Raw genomic sequence first — 23,733 nt, forward strand, 5'->3', positions numbered from 1 at the left:
GGGTTAGATAACAAATGAAAAGGGTGGGAGGGGAAGGGGCCGTGTGGAGGAAGGAAGAGGGAGAAGCTGGGCAGACGCGGACGACAACAGCAGAGCACAAGGAGCCGCCTCACAGAGACTGACCTGTTCAAGCGTCTGTCACTGCTGATTCTAGCCTAGTGGCCCTTCTTCCCCACACACTGTGAGATCCATGAGGGCAGTGACCCTGTTTGCCCCGGTGCAGGTTCAATAAACAGTCATTAGATGAATGGCTAATAGTACAGGTTCTGAACATGAGAACTCTACCTTTCAAAACACGGGATTCACGTTTGTGCCCTGAGTAGGACACCCTGCCCACACTGGGGCACGCATGTGAGGATGTTCCACTGTTTGAAATAGCGAAACGCTGGAAACAGTCTAAGAGCCCTTAATTAGGGATTGGATCTATAAATTGTGGTATATTCCCATCATGTTGCATTTTTTAAAAAAGCTACATATCTCTCCATCAGGATAGATCTCAAAAATATAATGTGGGGAAAAAGCCTCAAATTATATGTACAATATAATGCTATACATATATACACACACACAGCATATATACAGACACAACTTTATCAAGACGTAATTCACATATCATACAATTCACTCATTTAAAGGGTACAATTCAGGGGCCCCTGGATGGCGCAGTTGGTTGGGCGACTGACTCTTGGTTTCAGCTGGGGTCGTGATCTCAGGCACGGTTGTGAGGTCCTGATCTCAAGGTCGTGGGATCAAGCCCTGTGTCCGGCTCCCAGCTCAGGGAGGAGTCTGCTAAAGTTTCTCTCTTTTCCTCTGCCCCTCCCTGTGCTTGCTCTCTCTCTCTCTTTAAAATAAATAAATAAACCTTAAAGAAAGTGTGCAATTCAATGGTCTTGATGTTATTGATTTTTAAAAATTATAGTAAAATTCCTGTAACATAAAATTTGCCATTTTAATAATTTTTAAGTGTACAATTCACTGGCATTAATTACATTCACAGTATTGTGCAGTCATTACCATTATGTTTTTCAAAACTGTTTTGTTGCCCTAAACAAAAATTCTGTAACTATTAAACAATAACTCACCCTGGTGCCTCCCTACAATCCCTCGGGTAATCACTAATCAACTTTCAGTCTATGGATTTACCTATTCTAGATACGTCAAATTAATAGAATCATACAATATTTGTCTTTTTGTGTCTTGCTTATTTCATTTAGTATAATGTCTTCGATTTTCATCTATGTTGTAGCATGTATCAGAACTTCATTACTTTTTATGGTTGAATGATATTCCATCATATATATTATATACCATATTTTGTCTATTCATTCATCGTTGTTACACACTTAGATAGTTTTTACCTTTTGGCTGTTCTGATAGTGATGCATCGAAATTGGTGTACAAATACCTGTTTGAGTCCTTTCTTTCAATTCTTTTGGGTGTATACCTAGAAATGGAATTGCTGGATCATACGTAATTACGTTTAGCTTTTTGAGGAATTGCCAAATCTTTCCATTGGTTTATTTTTTAAAAACACTAAACACTTCGATAGATAGATGATAGATAGATAGATAGATAGATAGATAGATAGATAGATAGATAGATAGACAGAGATGTATGTTTGGTCAAATGTGTTTACTGGAAGAACATTCACAGAAGTTATTATTTTGTTGGTAGGGATGGAATGCACGTATGGAAAGACAAAAACTAGGCTAGGAGAGGTCAAAGGAAACAGTCTTATCTGTAATGCTTCCTTTTATTTTTTAGAAGGGCTACCTACACATAATTTGCAGAATTATCTTAAAAATAATTAAGAGGAAAGAACATTTGATACAATATAAACAGTTGTTAATTTGAGGTAGAAGGAATATCCATGCTATTCTTTGTATCTTTCTTATTTTTTTAATTAGAAAAATAATTTTTTCTAAGAAGTACCTATCACCTGATCCTCATATCGAAATTGATGAAGGAGGTAGGACTGTGATTTTATCCTCATTGCAAAGGCAGAATTCTGAAATGGACAGTGGTGGACCAGAACCAGAGACTCGGGTTCTGGGTTGCTCATGGGAGGGCTTGGTGAGGAGACGGAGGCTGAGGAGGAGGGCACCCTAAACTCTTTGATGCTGTGTGCCACAACCCCTAAATATAGCTTCTTAATTCCCCCCCTTCTCAATGGTATGATGACATTTCTGTTTCAAAAGCCACCGCTTTGGTGGAGAGACGTGAAGGAAGAAAGGATAAGATTCAGTAAAACAGGAGGATAGCATGATAAGAGGGATGGCTGGAGGACAAGATAACTCACAACAGTGGCTAGGAAATGAGGGAAGTGGAGAAAAGTAGGGATTCTGAGGTCATGCAGATCAAAGAGATAGGGGCTCAAAGGGCCATTTGTGGCAGACCATTTGTGCTGTGTGAGAGATAAGATGGATTCTTCCATGTCCTGGTGTCCTACCCGCACCCCTCACCTCTTCCCTCACCCCTTATTTCTGTGCTCAGTGATTAAGCGGGCAGGTGTGTGCGATGGGTGTACTGCAGGTAAGGAAAAGGAAATGATGGGGAGCCTGAAGGGAATGTGGGATGTGAGATAAAAAGCCAGTTAAATTAAGAACAAATTATCATCTCTCTGAAATAGAACTAACTGTTGGCTGCCAGATCATTCACTACTGATCCCTTGTCAGTATATATCTTCCAGAACGAATAAAATTAGTGAACAATATTGTCCAAATTCCTCAATAACATTGTTTTTTATGCCCTTGCCCTGGAAAAATAGCTTTGTCCCTAGTTTGTACAGTATAAGTCTCCTTTCTTTCTAATATCTTAAAGTTGCTAGTCTCAGAGAGATGAAAGGAATCATAGCTGAGAACAAAGAACGCTTCACTCACAAAGCTGAGGGAATTACAGTCTAAGAAGGAAAGGGAAGTTATCTGTGGTTATGTTTCCACCTACACATCGCCACCAAATCCATTTCCCTCAAGCCCAGGGTTGAATACATTTACTCTATTCAAATTTCTTTCCTTGCCAAAAGCAGTATCCCCCCAAAAGTATTTCTCAACATCATCTTGATAAGTGTTTCTTGAGAAATGAAACTCCAAGATCAAATAAGTTTAGGAAGTGATGAGTTAAGAAAAATTTCTTACTGCAGAACTTTAAAAAACTAATCTGAAGCATGACCTCCAAACTGTGGGGGCATTTCTGAAAATTACTTCACCGAGATATTCCCCTCTCTTTCTTCTCCCCTCCCCAACCCCGATCTATAACTTTTCGTGGAATTAGAATTCTGTGAAACATAGTTTTGGAAACTTTGACCTACCCTCTAAGAGCCTGGATGCTGGAAATCAGATTTGAGTTTAAGTTCCTGCCTTAACACTTACTAGCTGAGTGATACTAGGCAAACAATTTAGGTTTTCCTATGTCTGTTTGCTTACTGGTAGAATGCGATAATAACCTTCACAGGGTTGGTGTGAAGACTGATCGAGATAACTTATGAAAGTGTTTGGCATGTAGTGAGTACTCAGTAAACAGTACCTGTCACCTCATTGTTATTCTAGGATTTGAACCTTAACTTACTTTTCCAGCCTTATGAAAAAAGGAGTCAGAGGGTGGGGAATCTTATAGCCCACCAGAAGTTAATGAACATAATGGAAAGGTTTTAAATGGGAATGAGTGGTTTGAATTCTGCCCCCCTCGCTGGGACAGCTGGTATTATCTCCAAAGGCTCATCCTGCTTTGCCATTGTCTTAACACGTATACATCCTACTTATCACTCAAGGTCCTCCTTTATCACTCAAGCCTTTCTCAACAACGTCCTGTCCTGGCAGTTGGCAATAATCTCTTCTTGTAAACTTTAAAGCCTTTCTTCTATATCTTTCGTTAGCACTTACCACTTGCTACTATGAGTCGTTATTTCTGTGCTGCTGTATTTATTTCCCTAAGTGGCATCCTTTTAAGGGCAGGGTCCACATTATGTCTCATGCTTGAAAGCACAATACAGAGATTTGCAGTGTTCACTACGCATTTATCAAATGAAAAACATGCTATCACTTTATAGTTCACAGAGTGGCTTTCTAATGACATCGGTGTAAATGAATATAGAAAGAGTTGATTTTCTCCAGTTAGCAGAAATCTACAAGTCTGGAGCTCTTTCCAAAAGTAATTTCTATCAGAGCATCATCTACTGCCCTCCTGTGTTTGATATGAATATTATTTTATACCAGAACAAAAAAAGAATAACTGGCTCAATTAAATTTATTTTGACTGCATTTTGTTTACTTTCAGATCCTTGAATCAATTTTTCCCATACAAGTCATTTTTCCTTTTCCCATGAAAATTATCTTTACTCAATACATTTCATGTTACTTTTTTTACTTAGAGTTATACAGTATATAAGAGCTTTTCATACTGGTCTGATACTCCTTCAGTATAATCTACTAAACTTGTTACATTTTCACTTTTTTAATCTGAGACAATAACTAATTTCAAATTATTCTAATATGATTAGACCTGCTTGGGTAACAGTATATATAAAACTGTACTTTGGAGCTAGAAAGGCCTGGTTCAAATCCCAGCTTGGCCACATAATAATTGTATAACCTTGGGCAAATTACTTGTCTGAAACTTTTTCATGTGCAAAACAAAGGTAATACCCCCCCAAGGTTCAGTAAGATAAAACCCTTCACACACCATAAAAACTATTACTATTCAGAAAGCATGTTTTCAAATATCTTTTTTTCTTTGGTATTACCTATTTCGGTGAAGTTGAAGACTGCCTAAGGATATGAATTAGAATGACCCAGCATATTATCTTGATTGAGCTCTGTCTTTCCATATTCAACACTCAATATTTATTGAATTCTTGTGAGATGCCAGGCACCGTTCTAAGCACCTGGCCTTGTGCAGCCTAACAATATGAATGCTAGCCACCTCATGAAGTCTTTCTCTAAGTTCCTAACTTCCCTTTAAATTCTTGCAGGTCTTATTGTCCACATTACTTTTGGATTCTTTATACAAGCTACCCCATGTTATGTATCCAGTCCCTTCCTATCTCCTGTGCAAGCTGTCATCTCTCTTGGTCTACTGCTACAGCCGCTAGTTAGGGACGGAGTTTCACTCTCATGCCACTTTGTATACCTTCATTAAGTTTTTTAAGGATGGGGATTTACAGCTTGAATCTCTCCTACTCTTTGACATAAGGGGGGAGAAAGCATTAGCGTTGATACTTTTATTTAATTGCTGACAATTACAATCTATTCTGTTACCTCAGTCTATTCTCAACATAGCAGCCAGAGGGACCCTCTGAAACAGCAGGTCAGTTGTTTTCCTTGAAGTGATGTCTCTTTTCATTCATTTCTTGAGAAAAATGCCTACCAAATACTCAAGTCTAAATAACCATAGTTTAATCTACTATCGTTTTTCTCAAGCAAAAATGATGGGAAAGGAATTTCAGGGAATCTGTAAATTCAACACTATTTTCATAATATGAAGATTTGCCATTTTTAGCTGCTTTAGCATTTGTACAGATGATACAAAAGCAACAGAGAGTCAACCAGCACTTAGCACGAGTCAAGGTAGTGGCACCAAGCTGCTAAGCAGTCTTCGTATTTTCCACTGGCATGCACTCTCAAAAAAACCAAACATAACTAAAAAGTCAACTCAGTTTCACTTTAAAATGTCCTTTATGCAGTAAAAAGTAGTAATTTTATGAAATCTTAGCCCTTAAGGGCACATGATTTTAAATATTTTGTGTGACAAAATTGGTAGTATGCATAAAGCATTTCTGCTGCTGCCAAAGTACGATGGATTTAAGGGAAAGCACTTATTATTTGAGTTGCAAACTGAAGTGTGTGTGTGTGTGTGTGTGTGTGTGTGTGTGTTTCCTGAAGGAACACCATCTTTACTTGAATGATAGGCAAACTATAGTTACTCAGAATTGGGTAATTGGCAGACATTTTCTTGAAAATGAGACAAGTAGGACTGTCACTTCGAGGAAAACAAAACAGTATTTGCTACCAGTGATCAAATTGAAGCTATCAAGCAAAACCTAATATTGTGGAAAACCTATACCATCACTGTGATTTTTTTCAGCTTCCCAATACTGTTAAGACTTTCCTGATGAAATCAGTGGTGGTATTAGTATGATTTTTTGATGTGTATTATGAGATGTGTCAACATTGAAAGGCCTCTATTAGTCAGTGGGCCAATACTTTCCAAATGAGGGACGCATGATGTTACAAAATCATGTCTGGGTAAAGGATCCTTTCAAAGTTCAAGACAGATGAATGGATTCTAATGTAACAGAATGAGAAGTTCATTGATCTGAGTCCATGTTATAACTAAGTTTTAAGAAATTACCACTTTGGAATTTTGCTAGAGAATTAAAGACTATCCACAATTATTTGAAAAGGCTATTAGAATATTCCTCCCTTACCACATATTTTTGTGAAGTGGACTTTTCAAACTTCAGCCAAAACTTCGTATCACAATAGTTCAAATACAGAAGCAGATAGGAGTCCATCTGTTTTCTATTAAACCTGACATTGAAGACATCTGAAAAAGTGTTAAAAAAAAATTCTTCTCACTAAACTGCTTTTGGAAAAATGGTTATTTTTCATAAAGCATTTTTGCTAACATATAATGGTTTTGTTATTGTTATCTTTACACAAAGTACTAAATACTTTAAAATTGTTTTAATTTCTAATTCGGTGACTATCAACAGCTATAACCCTCATCAACAGACTCTGTGGGGTCTTCAAGAATTTTTAAGAATGTAATGAAGTCCCAAGGCCAAAATGTTTAAGAATTACTGATCTAAAATATGTCAGATCACATTACTTAATAAAACCATTTGTCCCAATGGCTCCCTATTTCCCTCAGGACAAAAGTCACAAGTCCTTGCACTGGCCTACCAGGCTGTACTCTTATCTGTTCCTCCTCCATTACCTATCCCTCTACTCTTCCCCTTGCTCACTCCCCCAGCCACATTTGCTTCTTTGATGTTTCTCCAATAAGCCAAACACAATTTCAGTATTAGCACCATTGCACTGGCAGTTCCTTCTGCCTGGAAAACAATTCCCCCAGTTTTCCCCAAGGGTATTTTCCTTCCCTTCCTTAAGGTCTTTTCTCAAGTGTAACCATCTCAATAGTCTAACATAAGCATCTTGTTTAAAACTGCAAACGTACTGTTACTCCCATCCTGCACACCACCTTCTAATACTTGTTTATTCCTACAATTTGTGCAGCCTCCCCCACCTCCAAGTATAACATAAGCTCCAAAAGCATGGCAAAATACCCGCCACATAGAACTCAACAAATATTTGTTGAATGTTGAATGAATCAAAGAACTCGTTTGACAGCCTGTCATTTTTCAGGGATGCGTCCAGAATCCCAAGAGAGAGGATGCAACTTACACACAGAGGAGTGGGCAATGCTAGCAAAGATTTTTTTGAATGGAAGAAAATGAAGGAGGAATACAGTAATCACAAACCTCAATACTGAAGGCGTTATGGGTCTGAAAAAAGGTGTTGGGAGAGTGTGCAAGGTGAATTTTAAGTGTCTGGCAATGAACGCTGGCTTTGTGCTTAACTCCCCCACCTCCCGCCTCTTTCTTCTCCTATGAAACCAAAGTCCCCAGAGCCTTCCCTGGACCCCTCCACCCGAACACAAGTAGTCCACACGAAAAGACTGAAAAATTTATAAACTTTATGGAAAAAGCAACGACGACAATCAACTAGCCAAAAAAGAGCCTCCAAATCCCGTCTCATTCCAGTGCCTTCTCCCCTCTCCTGGTTTTAGGATCTCTCCACCGTCTCAGTTCTCAGGGGTCCTGATGGTCTCCCAACGCTGTGTTCCGAAGGGTCCACAGGAAGGCAGGACAGGCCGGACGCCCCCAGGTAAGCACTTCTGTACAAGAAAGGGACGAGAAACAGAAGCAATGGAGAATCGGTGCACTTGGGGCAGGAACACTCGGGAATGATGGCAAACGGGAGGAACTCAGGTGAGGCTCCTGCACAGCAGTGACAAGACGCGGGTCTCAGTTCTCCTCCGGCTTGTCGGCTGGCGGTCCGCAAGGCTGCAGCATCTTCTCCATCAAGTTGAAGCGAACTCGGGCTTTGCTTTCATTCTCCGCAATCGCGAAGTAGTTGAGAAGGTCGAAGTGGCCCATGTAGGAGCAGTAGGAGTCGCGGTGCTGGTTTACCAGCCACTCCCACTTGGTGGTATCGGCGTGGCCCGTGCCGATGTACTTGGACTGCAGGTGCTCCAGCTGGCTGTGGATGGTGTAGCGGTCAGTCATCTCGTCGCTTTCCCTTTGCTCCCAGGTCAGAGGCCACAGAGGAGAAGCAGCTGCTCTAGATTTTCACGCGGGAGAGAGGCCACAGCACGGAACCTCCAGGCGGCTCAGTCGCAGGCGAATGGCGTCACAGTTACGAACCTGCGTGGACTCGCCGTCCTAGGGCTCAGAGGCGGAAGCGGAAGTGTATTCTGTCACGGAATTGGAGTTGCCTAGCCGACGCTACAAGTCGGCCGCCCTCCACAGAGAGCCCCTCCCCCTTCGTAGAGCGTTGCATTATGGTTCACTTAGCGGCCCTTTTTTTAAACCGGGAGCTTTGCATGCCGGGACCTGTGGTCTCCGAGGGTTTGTGCACGGCCGCTTCTGGGACCCGTTGTCGCGGTTTAAGAGCCCGCCGGCGACCTAGTGGAGCATGGTGTCGGGGAGGCGGGGAGCAGCCTTGGAAGGTTGAGAGCTGAGAAGAAATGGGAAGCTCACGTAGGACAGCGCCACAGGCAACCGTGAAAATGAACTCGGTATAATTCTGATTTCGGAGCTTATGTGACAGCCTGGTAGTCCCTTCACAGGCAGGGTGGATCACCCTGAAAATCAGTAGACGCAAGTTCTGGTCCCGACTACGTGTTTTTTAAGTCGTGTAGAGTGAACGTTATTTCAACGCTCGCAGGGCCGCCGTTTCCTGCTTGGTGACCGAAGTCCTATACCAGTTCTGACACGTTTCGGCTCCCACACCAAGCCCCTCCTTCCTCTCCAGCTTAATTTGATATCCTCCCTCCAACTCCTCGCCCCACCCTACACACCCCCAGCCTGTATTTCTCAACGTTCCGTGCAGCTCACTTCTCCAGTTCTTTGTACTAGATGTTCCCTGCGCTTGGAATGCTTTTGTTCCCTTGGCAAACAGCTTCTCTCTTTAAGTCAGCTCAAAAGCATCTCCTTAAAATCGGCTTTGGCCACACCAGACAGATGTAAATTCTCTTTCTTTTTTCTTCTTGTACATCTCTTCATTATTATCACTTTCTACCCTACTTTCTGGCTTAAGGACTTCCTCATGTGAATTCAAACTACTTGAGAAAAGTAATTTATACTTTTTTGGTGCTATTTTTTTAATCATATGCTTCTTTTATGATATCTTTTTATGATGTGCTCATAGCCCAGTAGAGTTTGTATTCTCAAAAAACATTTGATGAATGGATGAACAACTGTCTGGCAGCCAAATAGAAGGAACTCTTTACTGGAAGAAAGATAACTTTAAAATAGTTTTATGCTGTTACAAATTTGCAGTTATGTACAGATGAATAAGTCTAGAGATCTAATGTACAGCATGATGACTAAAGTTAATATTGTATTGAATATTAGGATTTGCTGAGAGTAGATTTCAGGTGCTCTGACCACACACACACAAAGGTAACTGTGAGGAGATCGATATAGTAATTAGCTTGACTGTAGTAATCATTTCATTATGTATATATATCAAATCACATTGCACACCTAAACAAACAATTTTTATTTTTTAAAAAAGGAATTAAAGGAAAGAAAATGAAAAAAAAAATTCCTTATGAGATCAAATGCCTGTACCAAAAAAGAAAAAAAAAAGTCTTATTCTTTGGTTTAAAACCATATTATAACAAACATTTCATCCCTAAAATGTAGAGACTATTATAAGACATACCTATGGATTCACCGTCCAGATATATCAAAGCTTGCCATTTTGCCATTGTTGTTTCCAACTTTGTTATGTTTGTTTTGGTTTTGGTTTTCAAAGAAATAAAACTATACAAACAAAGTTGAAGTTCTCTGTGTTCCACTCCCTAATCTATTTACTTTAGGAAACCAGTTTGAATTTAGAGTTAATCATTCTGGAGTCTGGTTGGGTTTGGTTTTGTTTTTGTTTTTGATTGCTGAAAGTTTATGTATCCAAGGGACAACTGTCATGCATGTTTTGAAGCTTTACATAAATGACACCCTGTGGGTATTTTCCCTCATCAGAATCCATGGTGATATATGCAGCTTTAGTCCATTTTTCCTGTTGTGTAGTATACTGTTAAATTAATATATCATAATATGTCCATTATCGCAATAATGGACATTTAATTTCACATCTTTTCTATAAGGAACAATGCTGCAATAAGTATTCTTGCACATATATTCTTATACACATGAAGGAGTTTCTTTAGGGCATATATATAGGTAAAAATTTGTTGAGACATAGGGATGAGTATCTTCAAGCTTTGCTCGTTTTTGCCAAATGGCTGTCCAAACTGGTTATACCAATTGGCTTTCCCAGCAAGAGAATAATTCCTATTGATCCACATCCTTACCAAAATTTGGTGTCCTCAGACATTAAAATTTTTTTTTTCAAATTCAATGAGTAGAATAGAATTTCACTGTGTCTTTAATTTGTCATCCTTGCTTACTAGGGAGACTGGGCATGTTTTTTATTTTTATTTATTTATTTTAAAAGATTTTATTTAGTTATTTGACAGAGAGAGAGTGTGGGGGGCAGGCAAAGGGAAAGCAGACCCTCCACTGAGCAGGGAGCCTGACATGGGGCTTGATCCAGGACGCTGGGATCATGACCTGAGCTGAAGGCAGACACTTGACCCACTGAGCCACCCAAGTGCCTCTGGGCATGTTTTTTTTAATGAATTTATTGGCCCATTATATTTCTGATTTGTGAATTGCATATTCGTATTTTTTGACAATTTTGAAAATTGGGATGTTTGTCTTTTTCTTACTAATTTTTTAGATCTTTATATATTCAGAATACCAAGCTTGCTAGTTATACGCAATGAAAGTATTTTTTTTCCAGTCTGTGATACATCTTTACCCTTTCCTTATGGCATCTTGTACAGAAGTTAAGTTTAAAGTAGTGAAATGTGGGACACCTGGGTGGCTCAGTTAAGTGTCTGCCTTCTGCTCAGGTCATGATGCTGGGGTCCTGGCATTGAGTCCCACATCTGGCTCCCTGCTCAGCAGGGAGTCTGCTTCTCTCTCTCTTTCTCTCTCTGACAAATAAATAACTAAAATCTTCAAAAAAATAAAAATAAAGTAGTGAAGTATATCAGCCTTTATCATTTGTGCTTTTTGCAATTGGGTTAAAAAAATGAAATCAAGCAAAACTTTTTTTACCTTAGGGCCATAAAAAAGTTTCCTTTATTTCATTCTAAAAGTTTTATAATTTAGCCTTTTTATATTTAGAGATTTAATCTACCTGGAAGTTTTTGTTTTGATTTGTTTGGCTTTAGGGATCTAATTTTCAAATATTTTCCTATATGACTAACTAGTCCCCTGTGATAAGGATCATTCATTAAATAGTACCACCTTTCCCTACTCATCTTTAATGCTTCTATTGTATATGCATAGATCTGTTTCTGGGTATTCCAGTCCATTAGTCTCTTTGTCTATGTGCGCATCAGTAACACAAGATGTTAATTATTATTTTAAAAAAATTTTAAAGATATTAATTATTATACCTTTATAATAAGTCTTGATATCTGACAGGGTGAAAGCCCATACAATTTCCTTCTTTTAGAAGTATCTTAACAATTCTTTTTTTTTTTTTTAAGATTCTATTTATTTATTTGACAGAGAGAGAAAGAGCACACACATGCAGGAGGAATGGGAGAGGGAAAAGTAGGCTCCCCGCTGAGCAGGGAGCCCAATGCAGTTCTCTATCCCAGAACTCTGGGATCATGACCTGAGCTGAAGGCTAGACGCTTAACTGACTGAGCCACCCAGGTGCCCCAACAATTCTTGATCCTTTGCTCTTCCACATGAATTTAGAGTTGACAGTAAAATCCTCATGGAAATCGTTATTATGTAGTCAAAGCCAGGGAAATTAATACTATTTCCGTATCATTAAGAATGATTCTAAGGACATGAGAGAATTCCTCAAATTCAAATCCCTTTAGAACTCGACGGAAGATACTTTTATATGTAGTAATTAAGAGCTAAGCTGTATTAGTTTGCTAGGGCTGCCCAGAGTACCACAGACTGAGTGCCTTAAGCAAAAGAAATTTATTCCCTCATAGTTCTGGTGGCTAGAAGTCCAAGATCAAAGTCATCACTTTGGCTTCATTCCCTCTCTCCTTGAGTTGCTGATGGCCATCTTCCCTCTGTGCCCCTCTGTATGTCTGTTTCCTAATCTCCTCTTCTTATAAAAAGGTCAATCATATTGTATTAAGGTCCACTCATATAACCTCATTTTACCTAAAGGTCCTCCATTCAAATGCAACCACATTGACTTACTGGGAGTTAGGACTTCATCATGAATTTTGGGGGGACACAATTCAGTGGTAATGGTTTTATACAGTAATGAGGACTATATAAGAAAATTTGTGTCTTTTTATATATTTGTAAGTTTAATTAATTAGATTTGTGAGCACAGTTTAAGCACATGAAAAAGCTTCATTTGTTAAGTCAGACAATTACAATACTTACAAGTAAAATGCAACATATTACATTAATAAGTGTGGTTTCAAATGTTGAAGAGTAAGAATTTGGAGTGGAACTAAATTTTATCCAAAGTCCTCTTAAGAGTGATTGTGAAATTTTGCTAGACTTATGAATAGCTTAAGATTTTTAACTGAACTTGCAAGCTTAAGGAAAAAAGGTAGTTTTTTGTTTTATAACTTTAATAAACAGAAGATTAGCTTTTAAAATCTACACAGATCTCTGAATGGTATTTTGTACATTTCCCCAAATGAACCTCAAAGTCACCGAAAAACTTCCATTTAACAAGACCAACTTGCAAATAACAGAAAAACCCTGCTTCAATTTTAATTGTTATTATATTGATTTTACAGATTTATTTGGGGAGAATTGTTATCTTAACTATATTGAGTTTTCTCATCCATGTACATAGGAAACATTACAATTTATTTAAGTCTACTTTTTTTTACTTTAAAGTTTGTATAATTTTTTCCCATAAAGGTCTTTCACATCTTCTGTTAGATTTATTCCTGAGTATCTGCTATATATACTTAAAGATGTTCCTTGTGAGTCTTGGGGCACCTCGGTGGCTCAGACGCTTAAGCGTCTGACTTGGAGGTCATGATCCCAGGATCCTAGGATAGAGCCCCACATTGCAAGCAGTCTGCTCCCTCTCCCCTCCCCCACCCCTTCCCCCTCCTCCTCCCACTCCCCTTCCCACTCACCCTCCCCCATCCCCTCCACTAGTGCTCTCTCACTTTCTCTCTCTCAAATAAATAAAATATTTAAGAAAAAAAAAAGATGTTCCTTGTGAGTCTTAAATTGTGACCTACTAAGGAATATCACAATTTCTTACATTTATTGCCAATAAGGAATTTTGGTCTCTAACCACTGACCTTAGAGAAGGCATGGGAAGACATACTAGGAGAGTTTTTACTATTTCCTGACCCAAGATATTACCTCAAGTCAATCCTGCCTCTTACTTCTATGTAACTATCAAATACTATCTTACAATTTGGCATTTGAGTAAGAAAAATATGCAAGAAAAGATGCTGTTGGAAAAAATATAGAATTAAAATCTAAAAGGAAAAGAAAAAAATATATTTTTAGACAGAAAATTATATTTTGTCTTGTCTGTTTTTTAATTCTGGAAGTGCAAGGTAACATTTTCTTTTTCATTATTCTTGTTCTTGTGCTGACGGCTTTACATTTTTTTAAAAGTTGTTTCATATTTTGTTCTTTTTTTTTTTTTAAGTAGGCTCCATGCTCAGCGTGGAGCCCAACATAGGGCTTGAACTCACAACCCTGAGATCAAGAACTGAGCTGAGATCAAGAGTAGGATGCTCAGCTGACTCAGCCACCCAGGTGCCCCAAAAGTCATTCAATGTTTTGAACAGTCAAGGTGTCATTCAAAAACAAAAGAAGTATACAGAGGATGCAGTTTCTAACATCTGTCTATTTTCCACCCCCATCCTCAATAAGTAACCATGGCTATGTGTATCTTGTGTATCCTTCCAGAGACTTTTTTAGTGGATGTATACAGGCAAAGACAAATATAAATGATATTTTACTCCTTTTAAAATGTAGATGGTAGCAAAGTGCTCAAATGAGTTTTTTGGTTTTTGGTTCATCTTCTTCGACCTCTCATGGAGATCATCCTGAAGCAGTACATGAAGAGCTTCCTCATTCTCTTTTTTCAGTCTTGTTTTATAGCTAATATTTCACTGTATGGATGTATCATACTCTAAATAACCACCCTCTTATTGCCAAATGTTTTCTGTATCCAGAAATTATATTTACATTTTATTATTATTGCAGAAAAATACAAACTTCAAATTGACATGAACTAAAGTCACATTTCCTTTGGTGGAAAATTATTTCAGATACCACTTTTTGTCTGTAAGCAAGTTTTAAAATATAAGGATTTTCAACATGTGCAAGTGTTGATACCATGTTTCACACTAGGGGTCGCCAAAACAGTATTTAATGCCAACAAATAGACCGGTGGTTGGGAACATTTTGTAATGAAGCATCGGGAGTTTCTCAACCCCGGTAAGCAGGAACCGTACCTGGGGCCGAGAGGCTGAAGACAAAACTTTGGTCTGCTGTATTTTTAAAAGCACTAAGGCTCTGATAATTTAGGACGAAAGCAAGCAATCCTTCCCTTCTCGTCGTGCAAATTTTACTTCGGGGTTTTATCTTTAGTTGGATTAAACAGTAATGTGGAATTTAGATGATATAGAATTTGGGAATTTTTTAAAAGAAGTTTGCTAGACATGATCTTATTTTCCTGTGGTTAAAAATGTCTTTAGCTTCAGCTTTTCCTTCCTGGATATCCTGGGTTTCATATATCTGAGCAGATCTACAACTCAATTTTTGAAGGGTTTTGCCTCTAATTGGGCATATGTTTTGAAAAAATGAAGTGTTCTGTATTCTTTGTTATAATTGCTCCTGGGGAAAACATGATGGCCACAGGTATGTATTCTTTTTTTTTTTTTTAAGATTTTATTTATTTATTCGACAGGATAGAGACATCCAGCGAGAGAGGGAACACAAGCAGGGGAAGTGGGAGAGGAAGAAGCAGGCTCATAGTGGAGGAGCCTGATGTGGGGCTTGATCCCATAACGCCAGGATCACGCCCTGAGCCGAAGGCAGACGCTTAACCGCTGTGCCACCCAGGCACCCCCAGAGGTATGTATTCTATAACTCTTCATTTGAGATATAAGAGGCTGTCCCTCTCTGTTCTTTAGTGATTATATTAAAACACAGGCTGGTGCAATTTTTGAACAAAAATTTCTCTGGAGAATTTTCACAAAGGAACTTTGAAGTATTATATACATGTTCCATTCATTGCAGTGATATGAAATCTTGCAGCACCAAGATTAATGGTTGACATATCATTAATATCAAATATTAAAATAATATTTATTGAATAAATGAATGAATGAATCTTTATGACAATGTCTTGAGTGACAGCAAAGGATTAAAAACAACTTTACTGCCAATAATAAAGGAATAATCACATAAATTACGGTGTAATCTGGGTACATATGATATATTTCACTTAAATGTAAGTTCTTTTGAAATATGTAATTTTTTTCTCCATTATATCAGCATAATGATTTACCCATTGCTGGCACTCCATAAATACTTGTTGAATTAGAATACTGTTCTCATGCTGGATTAGTCAGGGAGATACCCAAAATCTCACAGCATCCCCCAGGAGCTGGCATTAGCCACCACAAAGTTGCCACCAATCTTTATCCTAAGCTTAAGAGATGTGGATTGCAGGGGAACAATTTTTTCTATGGAGTTAATGGTAGAAAAAAAAGACCTATGACAAGGTTTTACAAAATTGTGAATATACTAAATTTTAACTGTTATAGAGTTGCTTCAATGAATTATCCAAAAGGATTGCAAGGAAAAGTTTTTCACAGCTGAGCCAGGTGCTTGAACATCAGTAATCACAAATTAGAACACAGAATCTAAGAACAAGAAGTGACATGGGTGGGACTGACCTTCTATGCAACATCTCAAGTACCCAATTAAACATGTGGTTCATTTCAGTCTACCTAGAGTAAAAGGTGCAGGTAAAACTGGAGGAAAGGAGCTGAGCTTAGACTTTCCTTTGATTTGAATTTGAGCAAGTGTAAGATTTGTCTAGTTCCTAAGGTAGATTTAATGCCTCTTGGTTTTATTGTTTTGTTTCATTTTAAGTAGGCTCCATGCCCAATGTGGGGTGTGAACTCACAACCCTGAGATGAAGAGTCGCATGCTCTACTGACTGAGCCAGCCAGGCACCTCAATGCCTCCTAGTTTTAAATCAACACAGGGAACTTTTTTTCATTTTGATTTTTTAGAATAGGCATGTGTATAAAAGAGAACTGATGACATCCTTTTCAAAGTATGATTTCTTTCACTTTCCACAAGTTGCACTTACTTTCATGCATCAAACAGACCATGTTTCAAAATCTCTGTGTGAATTTTTGTGATTTTCTTCATTCGTAGTATATATCCTTCATATGTCACCTATGAGTGTTTCCTAACTTAGAAATCCCAAAGGATCTGTGTTAATAAGCTGTGTATAATGGTCCAAAAAGAAAATGACATAAAAGGGCGCCTGGGTGGCTCAGTCGGTTAAGCATCTGCCTTCAACTCAGGTCATCATCCTAGGGTCCTGGGAGCCCCACATCGAACCCCACATCGGGCTCCCTGCTCAGTGGAGAGCCTGCTTCTCCCTCTCCCTGCAGTTCCCCCTGCTTGTGCTCTCTCTGTCTCTCTGTAAAATAAATAAATAAAATCTTTAAAAATAAACAAGTAAATAAGAAAATGACATAAAAGCAAACCTCATAATTTTAATGCTGTTAATGTGGTTAAAGTAGCTTAAGGCCAAAAAGGAATTTGGGGGTGGAACAGATTAGCACACACAGCCATGGCAAAGGACCAGTGGTGTCATTTGCTCACCCGTTTTTCTCACTTTTTCCTCCGATTACATAAACCATTGTACAAATGCAGTTTCAAATCTCTCTTCTCCCAAGTAGTTATCTGCCTCTAGGTCTCTTTTGGCTTTACATCCTTTAAATTCTAACATTACATCCACTGAGAACTTCTCTAATAATATGTTTCAGCAAGTTAAATGCTTTAGTTGTTTGAGGAACTGATTTGTTCTGTAGAGATATGAAAGCATTCCAAAGTCTCATCTATGGAGCCCTCAAGATAGCTAAATGCTGTTGGCATACTTTTTTTTTTTTTGAAAGATTTTTTTATTTTTAAGTAATCTCCACACCCAACATGGGGCTCAAAACCACAACCCTGAGATCAAGAGTCACGTGCTCCACTACCTGACTGAGCCATCCAGGCACCCCTGGCATACATTTTCATTTCTATGTTTCTGTCCCTTGATTTGCTAGGATAATCTTTGTATTTGGCTTAATAGCTTTACTTAAAAAGGTCCGAAAAGCCCCTGCAGTTTGTCTCAGTTTTAGTGCAGCTCTGCCCTGAGACTAAGACAAGAGTGGGCCTTGCCCTGGGCCCCCCTCACTGCAGAGGGTCTCGTTTGGCTTTCCCCTAGCTACACCCTCCCAAGAACTGAAAAGTCCATGGGTCAAGGAAACATACTCATCCATGCTCCCACTCCCCCAATCCCTGACTCAAACACACACAGACTAAGCTGGGAAACACAAATTCCAAGTACAAATGGCCCCAGCTCACTTTCAGGACCTGTGCAGGAGTCTGTCCCCCTAAGGGCGGATCTTGCTGCTGATGTGCACACCCCACGCTGCAGTGTGCCCCGGGAGTGGCTCGCTGTTGGCTGGGATGTTTACCTTGTGAACTCAGAGAGGCAGGTTGAGAAATCCCATCTGAAGAGTTTGGATTTGGAGACCATGTAACTTAGAGATGATTTTCAGAAGGACTCGGGTGCAATCTGTAGATTATCCTGTACTTAAACCTCCCCCAGGTCCCCATCCAGTCTCAAATTCCTTACTGGCAAATAATCTTACCATCATAAATGGTATACTTTGTAACAATGACTTGTTCCAGGTGGTAACCTCAGTTCTCCTAAAATGAAACTTCTTACCACCTTCAATGTTAAAGCTGCTTCATTTAGAAGGTGAGTGAGTTTTCAGAGGAAGATTTATAATACAAGGATGATAAATTAAATCATATCATTAGAATTAATATGTTAGATTGAGTACTAGTCTGTTTATGTAGTTAAAGTGTAATACTTTAAAAAACTTTGGCATTTTAGTCTGAGAGATTAATGTTGTGATTCTATTTATTTAAAATGTGAAATTGACTTATAATTTCAAATTTAAAAATGAATGTGACCAAATTTGTAAGTGGTATTCTAATATTTAAGAGAAATGGCTTTACCAAATACATGTTAAATTTAGATTTGTAAGAGGCCTTTGAGATGCTTTGGAATATTTTTCTTACTAGGAGCATGTGCTTGCTTGATCAGACATTTGAAATGCTTAAAAACAAACTGAATATATGAGGGGCGCCTGGGTGGCACAGCGGTTAAGTGTCTGCCTTCGGCTCAGGGCATGATCCCGGCATTATGGGATTGAGCCCCACATCAGGCCCTCTGCTATGAGCCTGCTTCTTCCTCTCCCACTCCCCCTGACTGTGTTCCCTCTCTCGCTGGCTGTCTCTATTCTCTGTCGAATAAATAAATAAAAAATCTTTTAAAAAAAACTGAATATATGAAACCCATTAATGCAGTTAAAGGAAGTCGATGGATACAAAATCAATATAAAAAAGAAACTGTATTTCTGTATTTCAGTAAGGAGAAAATAAAATCGTCCTGGCACAAATGGATACTTGCTATATGACAGAGGTATATTGCAGGGAGGTGGGAGAAAAGACAATATTTCTAATAATAGTATCATATGGTTTCACTCAGATGTGGAAATATAAGGAATAACGCAGAGGATCATAGGGACAGGGAGGGAAAACTGAACGGGAAGAAATCAGAGAGGGAGACAAACCACAAGAGACTCTTGACTCTGGGAAACAAACTGAGGGTTATGGAAAGGGAGGTGGGGGGGATGGGGTAACTGGGTGATGGACATTAAAGAGGGCACTGATATGATGAGCACTGGGTGTTATACGCAACTAATGAATCATTGAAAACTACATCTGAAACTAATGATGTATTATATGTTGGCTAATTGAATTTAAATTAAAAAAAAGAAAGTTGCATGCTAAAAAAAAGAAAAACAATTCAATTTTGATAGAAACATTCTGTTATTTTTACAAAGTGGAATTGGCTATAACAGTTGAATTAAACTTAGCAATCATGTACTCAAAAAAAGAGTCAAGATTAGTGCATTTAATTACATAAAAATGAAACACTTCTGTTCTAAAAATACCATTAGAAGAATAAAAACACAAGCCATAGACTGGGAGAAGGCATTCACAGTCCACGTAACCAAACACCACCACCACCAACAACAACAAAAATCTTGTTCCCAAATATATAAAGAACTCCTTAAATTTGATTTTTTAAAACAGGCAAAATCCAGTAGAAAAACAGATAAATGACTTGATCATGCATTGCACAATAAAGATCATCCAAATGGCTAGTAAACACTGAAAAGTTTAATAAACAGAGAGAGGTTGATTAAGCCAATGAGATGTCACTGCACACCTACCATAATAGCAAACTTTTAAGTTTTATAATGCCAGGTATTGGTGGGGAATTCTAAATTTTGGTGGGAATGTAGTACAAGCACTTTGGAAAACAGTTTGGGGTTATCAGAATTGAAGATATTTATACCCTATGTCCAAGCAGTTCCCCTCCTAGATATATCCCTGAGAGAAGTGGTTCTCAAAGTAGAGTCCTTGGATCAGCAGTATTAGCATCATCTAGGAACATTTAGAAATGCAAATTCTTGAGCCCTACCCCAGGCCTACTGAACCTACTCATCTACTGGGGATGGGCTGTGGGAAGTCACAGTGCCTGGATAGACAAAATCAGACTTGTATATGCCTCCCTGGATGGGACTAATTGAAAAGCAAAGGAGGAGTGCCTGGAACACTGGGCCTCCTTTGAAGTTTCTTGGCTGAAAGCAGCCAGATTCTTACTGCGGCTCAAGGCTCTCATCTAGGGAGTCAATGTTTAAATTTTGAAGAAAAACAGGCACCTGTGGTGGTCACGTATTTCACAGACTCCTTGCCCCCTTGTTTTGTGCTTGTGCTTGGTGTATCCATATGACCCCAATAAAAGTGGAGACAAAGCTTGGCTCGAGGCTTTTGCCACTAGACCGTCTGGTCCGCAGGTCGGTCCTTTCTCCCACTAAGGTGTCTGGAGTAATTTTTTCATTCACTGTCTCAGGGTTTGCTGGCCAAACCCAACAATGGGGTCCAGCCATCAATGTTTTAACAAGCCCTCTAGCTGAGTCTGATGCATTGTGTGCATGTATATATAGCAATACATCAACAAGGGAGTTCACAGCAGCATTATTCGTAATAGATCCCTAAAAGGAAACAGGCTAAACGTCCACTGTTAGTAGACAGGTAAATTCATTTTTAATTTGGGAACAAAGGAAGTATCTTTATAGACGGAGTCAGAAACAAATGGGAGAGCAAAGGCAAGAGTTAAAGGAGAAGATAATTTGATGGAATAAGTTGAAGATCAGATAAAATCTAACTGGGGAGGTTATTTGAGGTGAAAAAGAAACGGAAAGTCTTTCTGAGAGACTAGAGAAGGAATGCAGAAATTTTACTGAGGGTGGGAGAACAGGAGGAATTGATGAAGCTTTCTCATCCATGAGAGCATTTATTTTCTTTATTTGTTAGGAATCAGGGTCCTAGCAGAGAGGAGGGGATGGGCTGGGTGGCATGAGGAGAGTTATGAAGGTTTGAAATATCTCAGGAGCGGACTCGGATAAGATGTGGAGCAGCCCAGTTCTAACTGCACGTTTGGAACCTGTGACAGTCAGCCTAGGAATGATAAAATTGCACAGAACTGGGGCGCCTGGGTGGCTCCGTCGGTTAAGCCTCTGGCTCTTGATTTCAGCTCCGGTCATGATCTCAGGGTCCTGGGATCGAGCCCTGTGTGGGGCTCTGTGCTCGGTGCAGAGCCTGCTTGCCCTCTCCCTCTGCCCCTTCCCCCACTTGCTTTCTCTCAAATAAATAAAATCTTTTTCAAGAAACTGCACAGAACTGCCTTATACTTGGGTTGTTCTGTTATCTCTCTGGCAATTACATTCTTCATCCAGTCTTTGCGAACTAGTTATTTCAAGTAACTGCTTCTGTTGAAGAAGCAAGCTGCATCTCAAATACTTTTTTTTTTTTTCAGAGAGGGACAAGGTGGGAGGGCAGAGGGAGAGAGAGAACCTTAAGCAAGCTCCACACCCAGCATGAGCCTGATGCAGGGCCCAATCTCACAACACTGAGATCATGACCTGAGCGGAAGTCAAGAGTCAGATGCTTAACTGACTGAGCCACCCAGCTGCCCCTCAAGCACTCTTAATACAGTGTTACATTCTGTAATGGCTGCTCAATAAAAAAATTAAATCAGTGATGGAGGGTTAACAAATGGTGGTAGTTAGCATAGCAATTTAAGGCAGGAAGAAAAAGTTCAGCTTTGGCTGATCCCATAAGAGGTGATGGAGCTCAGACTGGCCATAGAGCTCATCTCACCTTGAAGCAGGAGTGTCCACAGTGAGTATCTCCAGGTCAGTCAGTTATTGGAATAGGCTATCCAACCTAGGGGAGCTAATGTCCCAGACAAGGGGACTTCTGCTTGGCCAAGGTCAGTTCTCTAGAAAAGGAGGCATTTGTGGGCCTTTAGAATTCAAAATTACCAGCAGCCTAGAGATTAGTGCATTAAGCTGGTTAAGGATATCTGGACAAAACCAGCATCCGCTACAGTGCACCACTGGTACCCACTTAGCTCTACTTCCTTCTCACCAGGTTTTTGGTTGATCACAATTTCTGGGAAAACTAACAGCAGAAAGATTAGTGGATCAAATGTCGCTTCTCACTGTTGCAGTGGACCCCAAGTTTGTAACTGATGTTTGTCATCTCCCTTCATCACCACCCACTCCAGATTCCCCTCCCCTCCTGTTATCACCTAGATTGGTCCAGGTGGCTTCCCTGGTAGGCTGAGGCAGACTCTCATCTCATACAGGTTACCTATAGGATACCCTACTATTATTGGGCTGTGGGTACTGTACTTCCAGGTATAAGAAAACCAAGGGACACACTAGTAGATGACGTGAGTGTCAAATATATCTGCTTCTTATGATGATAAGAGTCAAGTAACCCCAACAATATGGTAACTCCTTTCTTTGCTGGCTCATTTACAGCAGCCATAGCTTTAAGTTTAGTGGTTTTCTTACTATGTTCTTTGGTGGAAACATCCCCTTCTGGGAACCGAGACCTTTAGACCCACAGAGCCTAAACTTGTGAGAACAAGAAATATAATTTCCCCCCAAAGAGTCACAGGAAGTAATGGTGGGACCATTCTGGCTTTTATTCGTTGGTTTCCAGACCCACATATTCTACTGAATGGGGACACAGCCATATAGTGGTTGATGGCTTAAGATATACTCTGCATCCTGAAGAATAGTGCCCTGTCCCTTGCAGGATATCACCAAGCTTGTGCCTTGGCTGTACCTTCAAGATGCTATTGCACTGTTCTTTTAGGCTGGCAGTTTCTGGATGGTGCATATATATGATCTATAATCGTATACCTAGTGCCATACTTCCTTTACTACAAAGAAGGTCCCTTGGTCTAAAGATGATGTTAGGTGTGACCCGATGTCAGGATATCATGTGCTTTATGAACCGTCACATAGTGGTGATAGCTGAGGCACAACAGGCAGGAAAGGCAAATCCATATCTGGAATAAGTGTCAATCCCATTCAAGATAAAAAGGTGAGGGGGGACCTGTAATATGTAATCCATTTAGAGACCCAAAGGGAAGTTCTATGGAAATTCCATATGGCCTGGATCCCTTTGGACCATCATGGCAAAGAATTAATAGAGAATTAATATAACATTGGGGCAAGACCATGACTGTATGCTATTATCCAACCTGTATGATGGCAAACTGTTTCTGATCCTCATTCTGATATAAGATAAATAGATATAGACCATGTATCTGCAAACCATACACCAGAGGCTGTAGGAATCTGTTATAGTAAATACGCTACATCTAATATAGCAGGTGCCAATGAGGCTACTACTTGGATAAGTTTGTAGTAGCTCAATGTCATGCTCTTTTATTCACCTGTTAAGCCAGAATGGTGAATTAAATGGGGGATGTAGTGAGACCCATCACCCCTACATCCTAAATTCTGCCATTCCTCTCCTGAGATGAAAACTGTTTTTGATTTACAGTCTTGGATGAGAGTTGAGAGTATATTTTCAGGGACTTCTACTTGTCCGTCTTACTACAACTTTCCGTATTCTACAAATCAAGGAACTAATATGAAGGTTCCTAGCTATAATTTATTGTTACTCTTCCCCCCACAATTCTCAAACTACAGATTGTGCACTAGCTGGTGTAG

At 39.4% G+C, this 23,733-nt stretch overlaps 1 protein-coding gene across 1 annotated transcript; it reads right to left on the minus strand.

The window, feature by feature from the left end:
- Positions 1-7,675: 7,675 nt before the first annotated feature.
- SF3B5 (splicing factor 3b subunit 5) lies at positions 7,676-8,431 on the minus strand. Its single transcript, XM_008695031.2, has one exon. It carries the CDS (start codon positions 8,282-8,284, stop codon positions 8,024-8,026), a length of 261 nt encoding a protein of 86 aa, XP_008693253.1. The 5' UTR covers positions 8,285-8,431; the 3' UTR covers positions 7,676-8,023.
- Between the last annotated feature and the right edge of the window lie 15,302 nt (positions 8,432-23,733).

The sequence above is a fragment of the Ursus maritimus genome, unplaced genomic scaffold (assembly GCF_017311325.1).
Source record: "Ursus maritimus isolate PB19 unplaced genomic scaffold, ASM1731132v1 scaffold_13, whole genome shotgun sequence".
Classification (NCBI taxonomy): domain Eukaryota; kingdom Metazoa; phylum Chordata; class Mammalia; order Carnivora; family Ursidae; genus Ursus; species Ursus maritimus.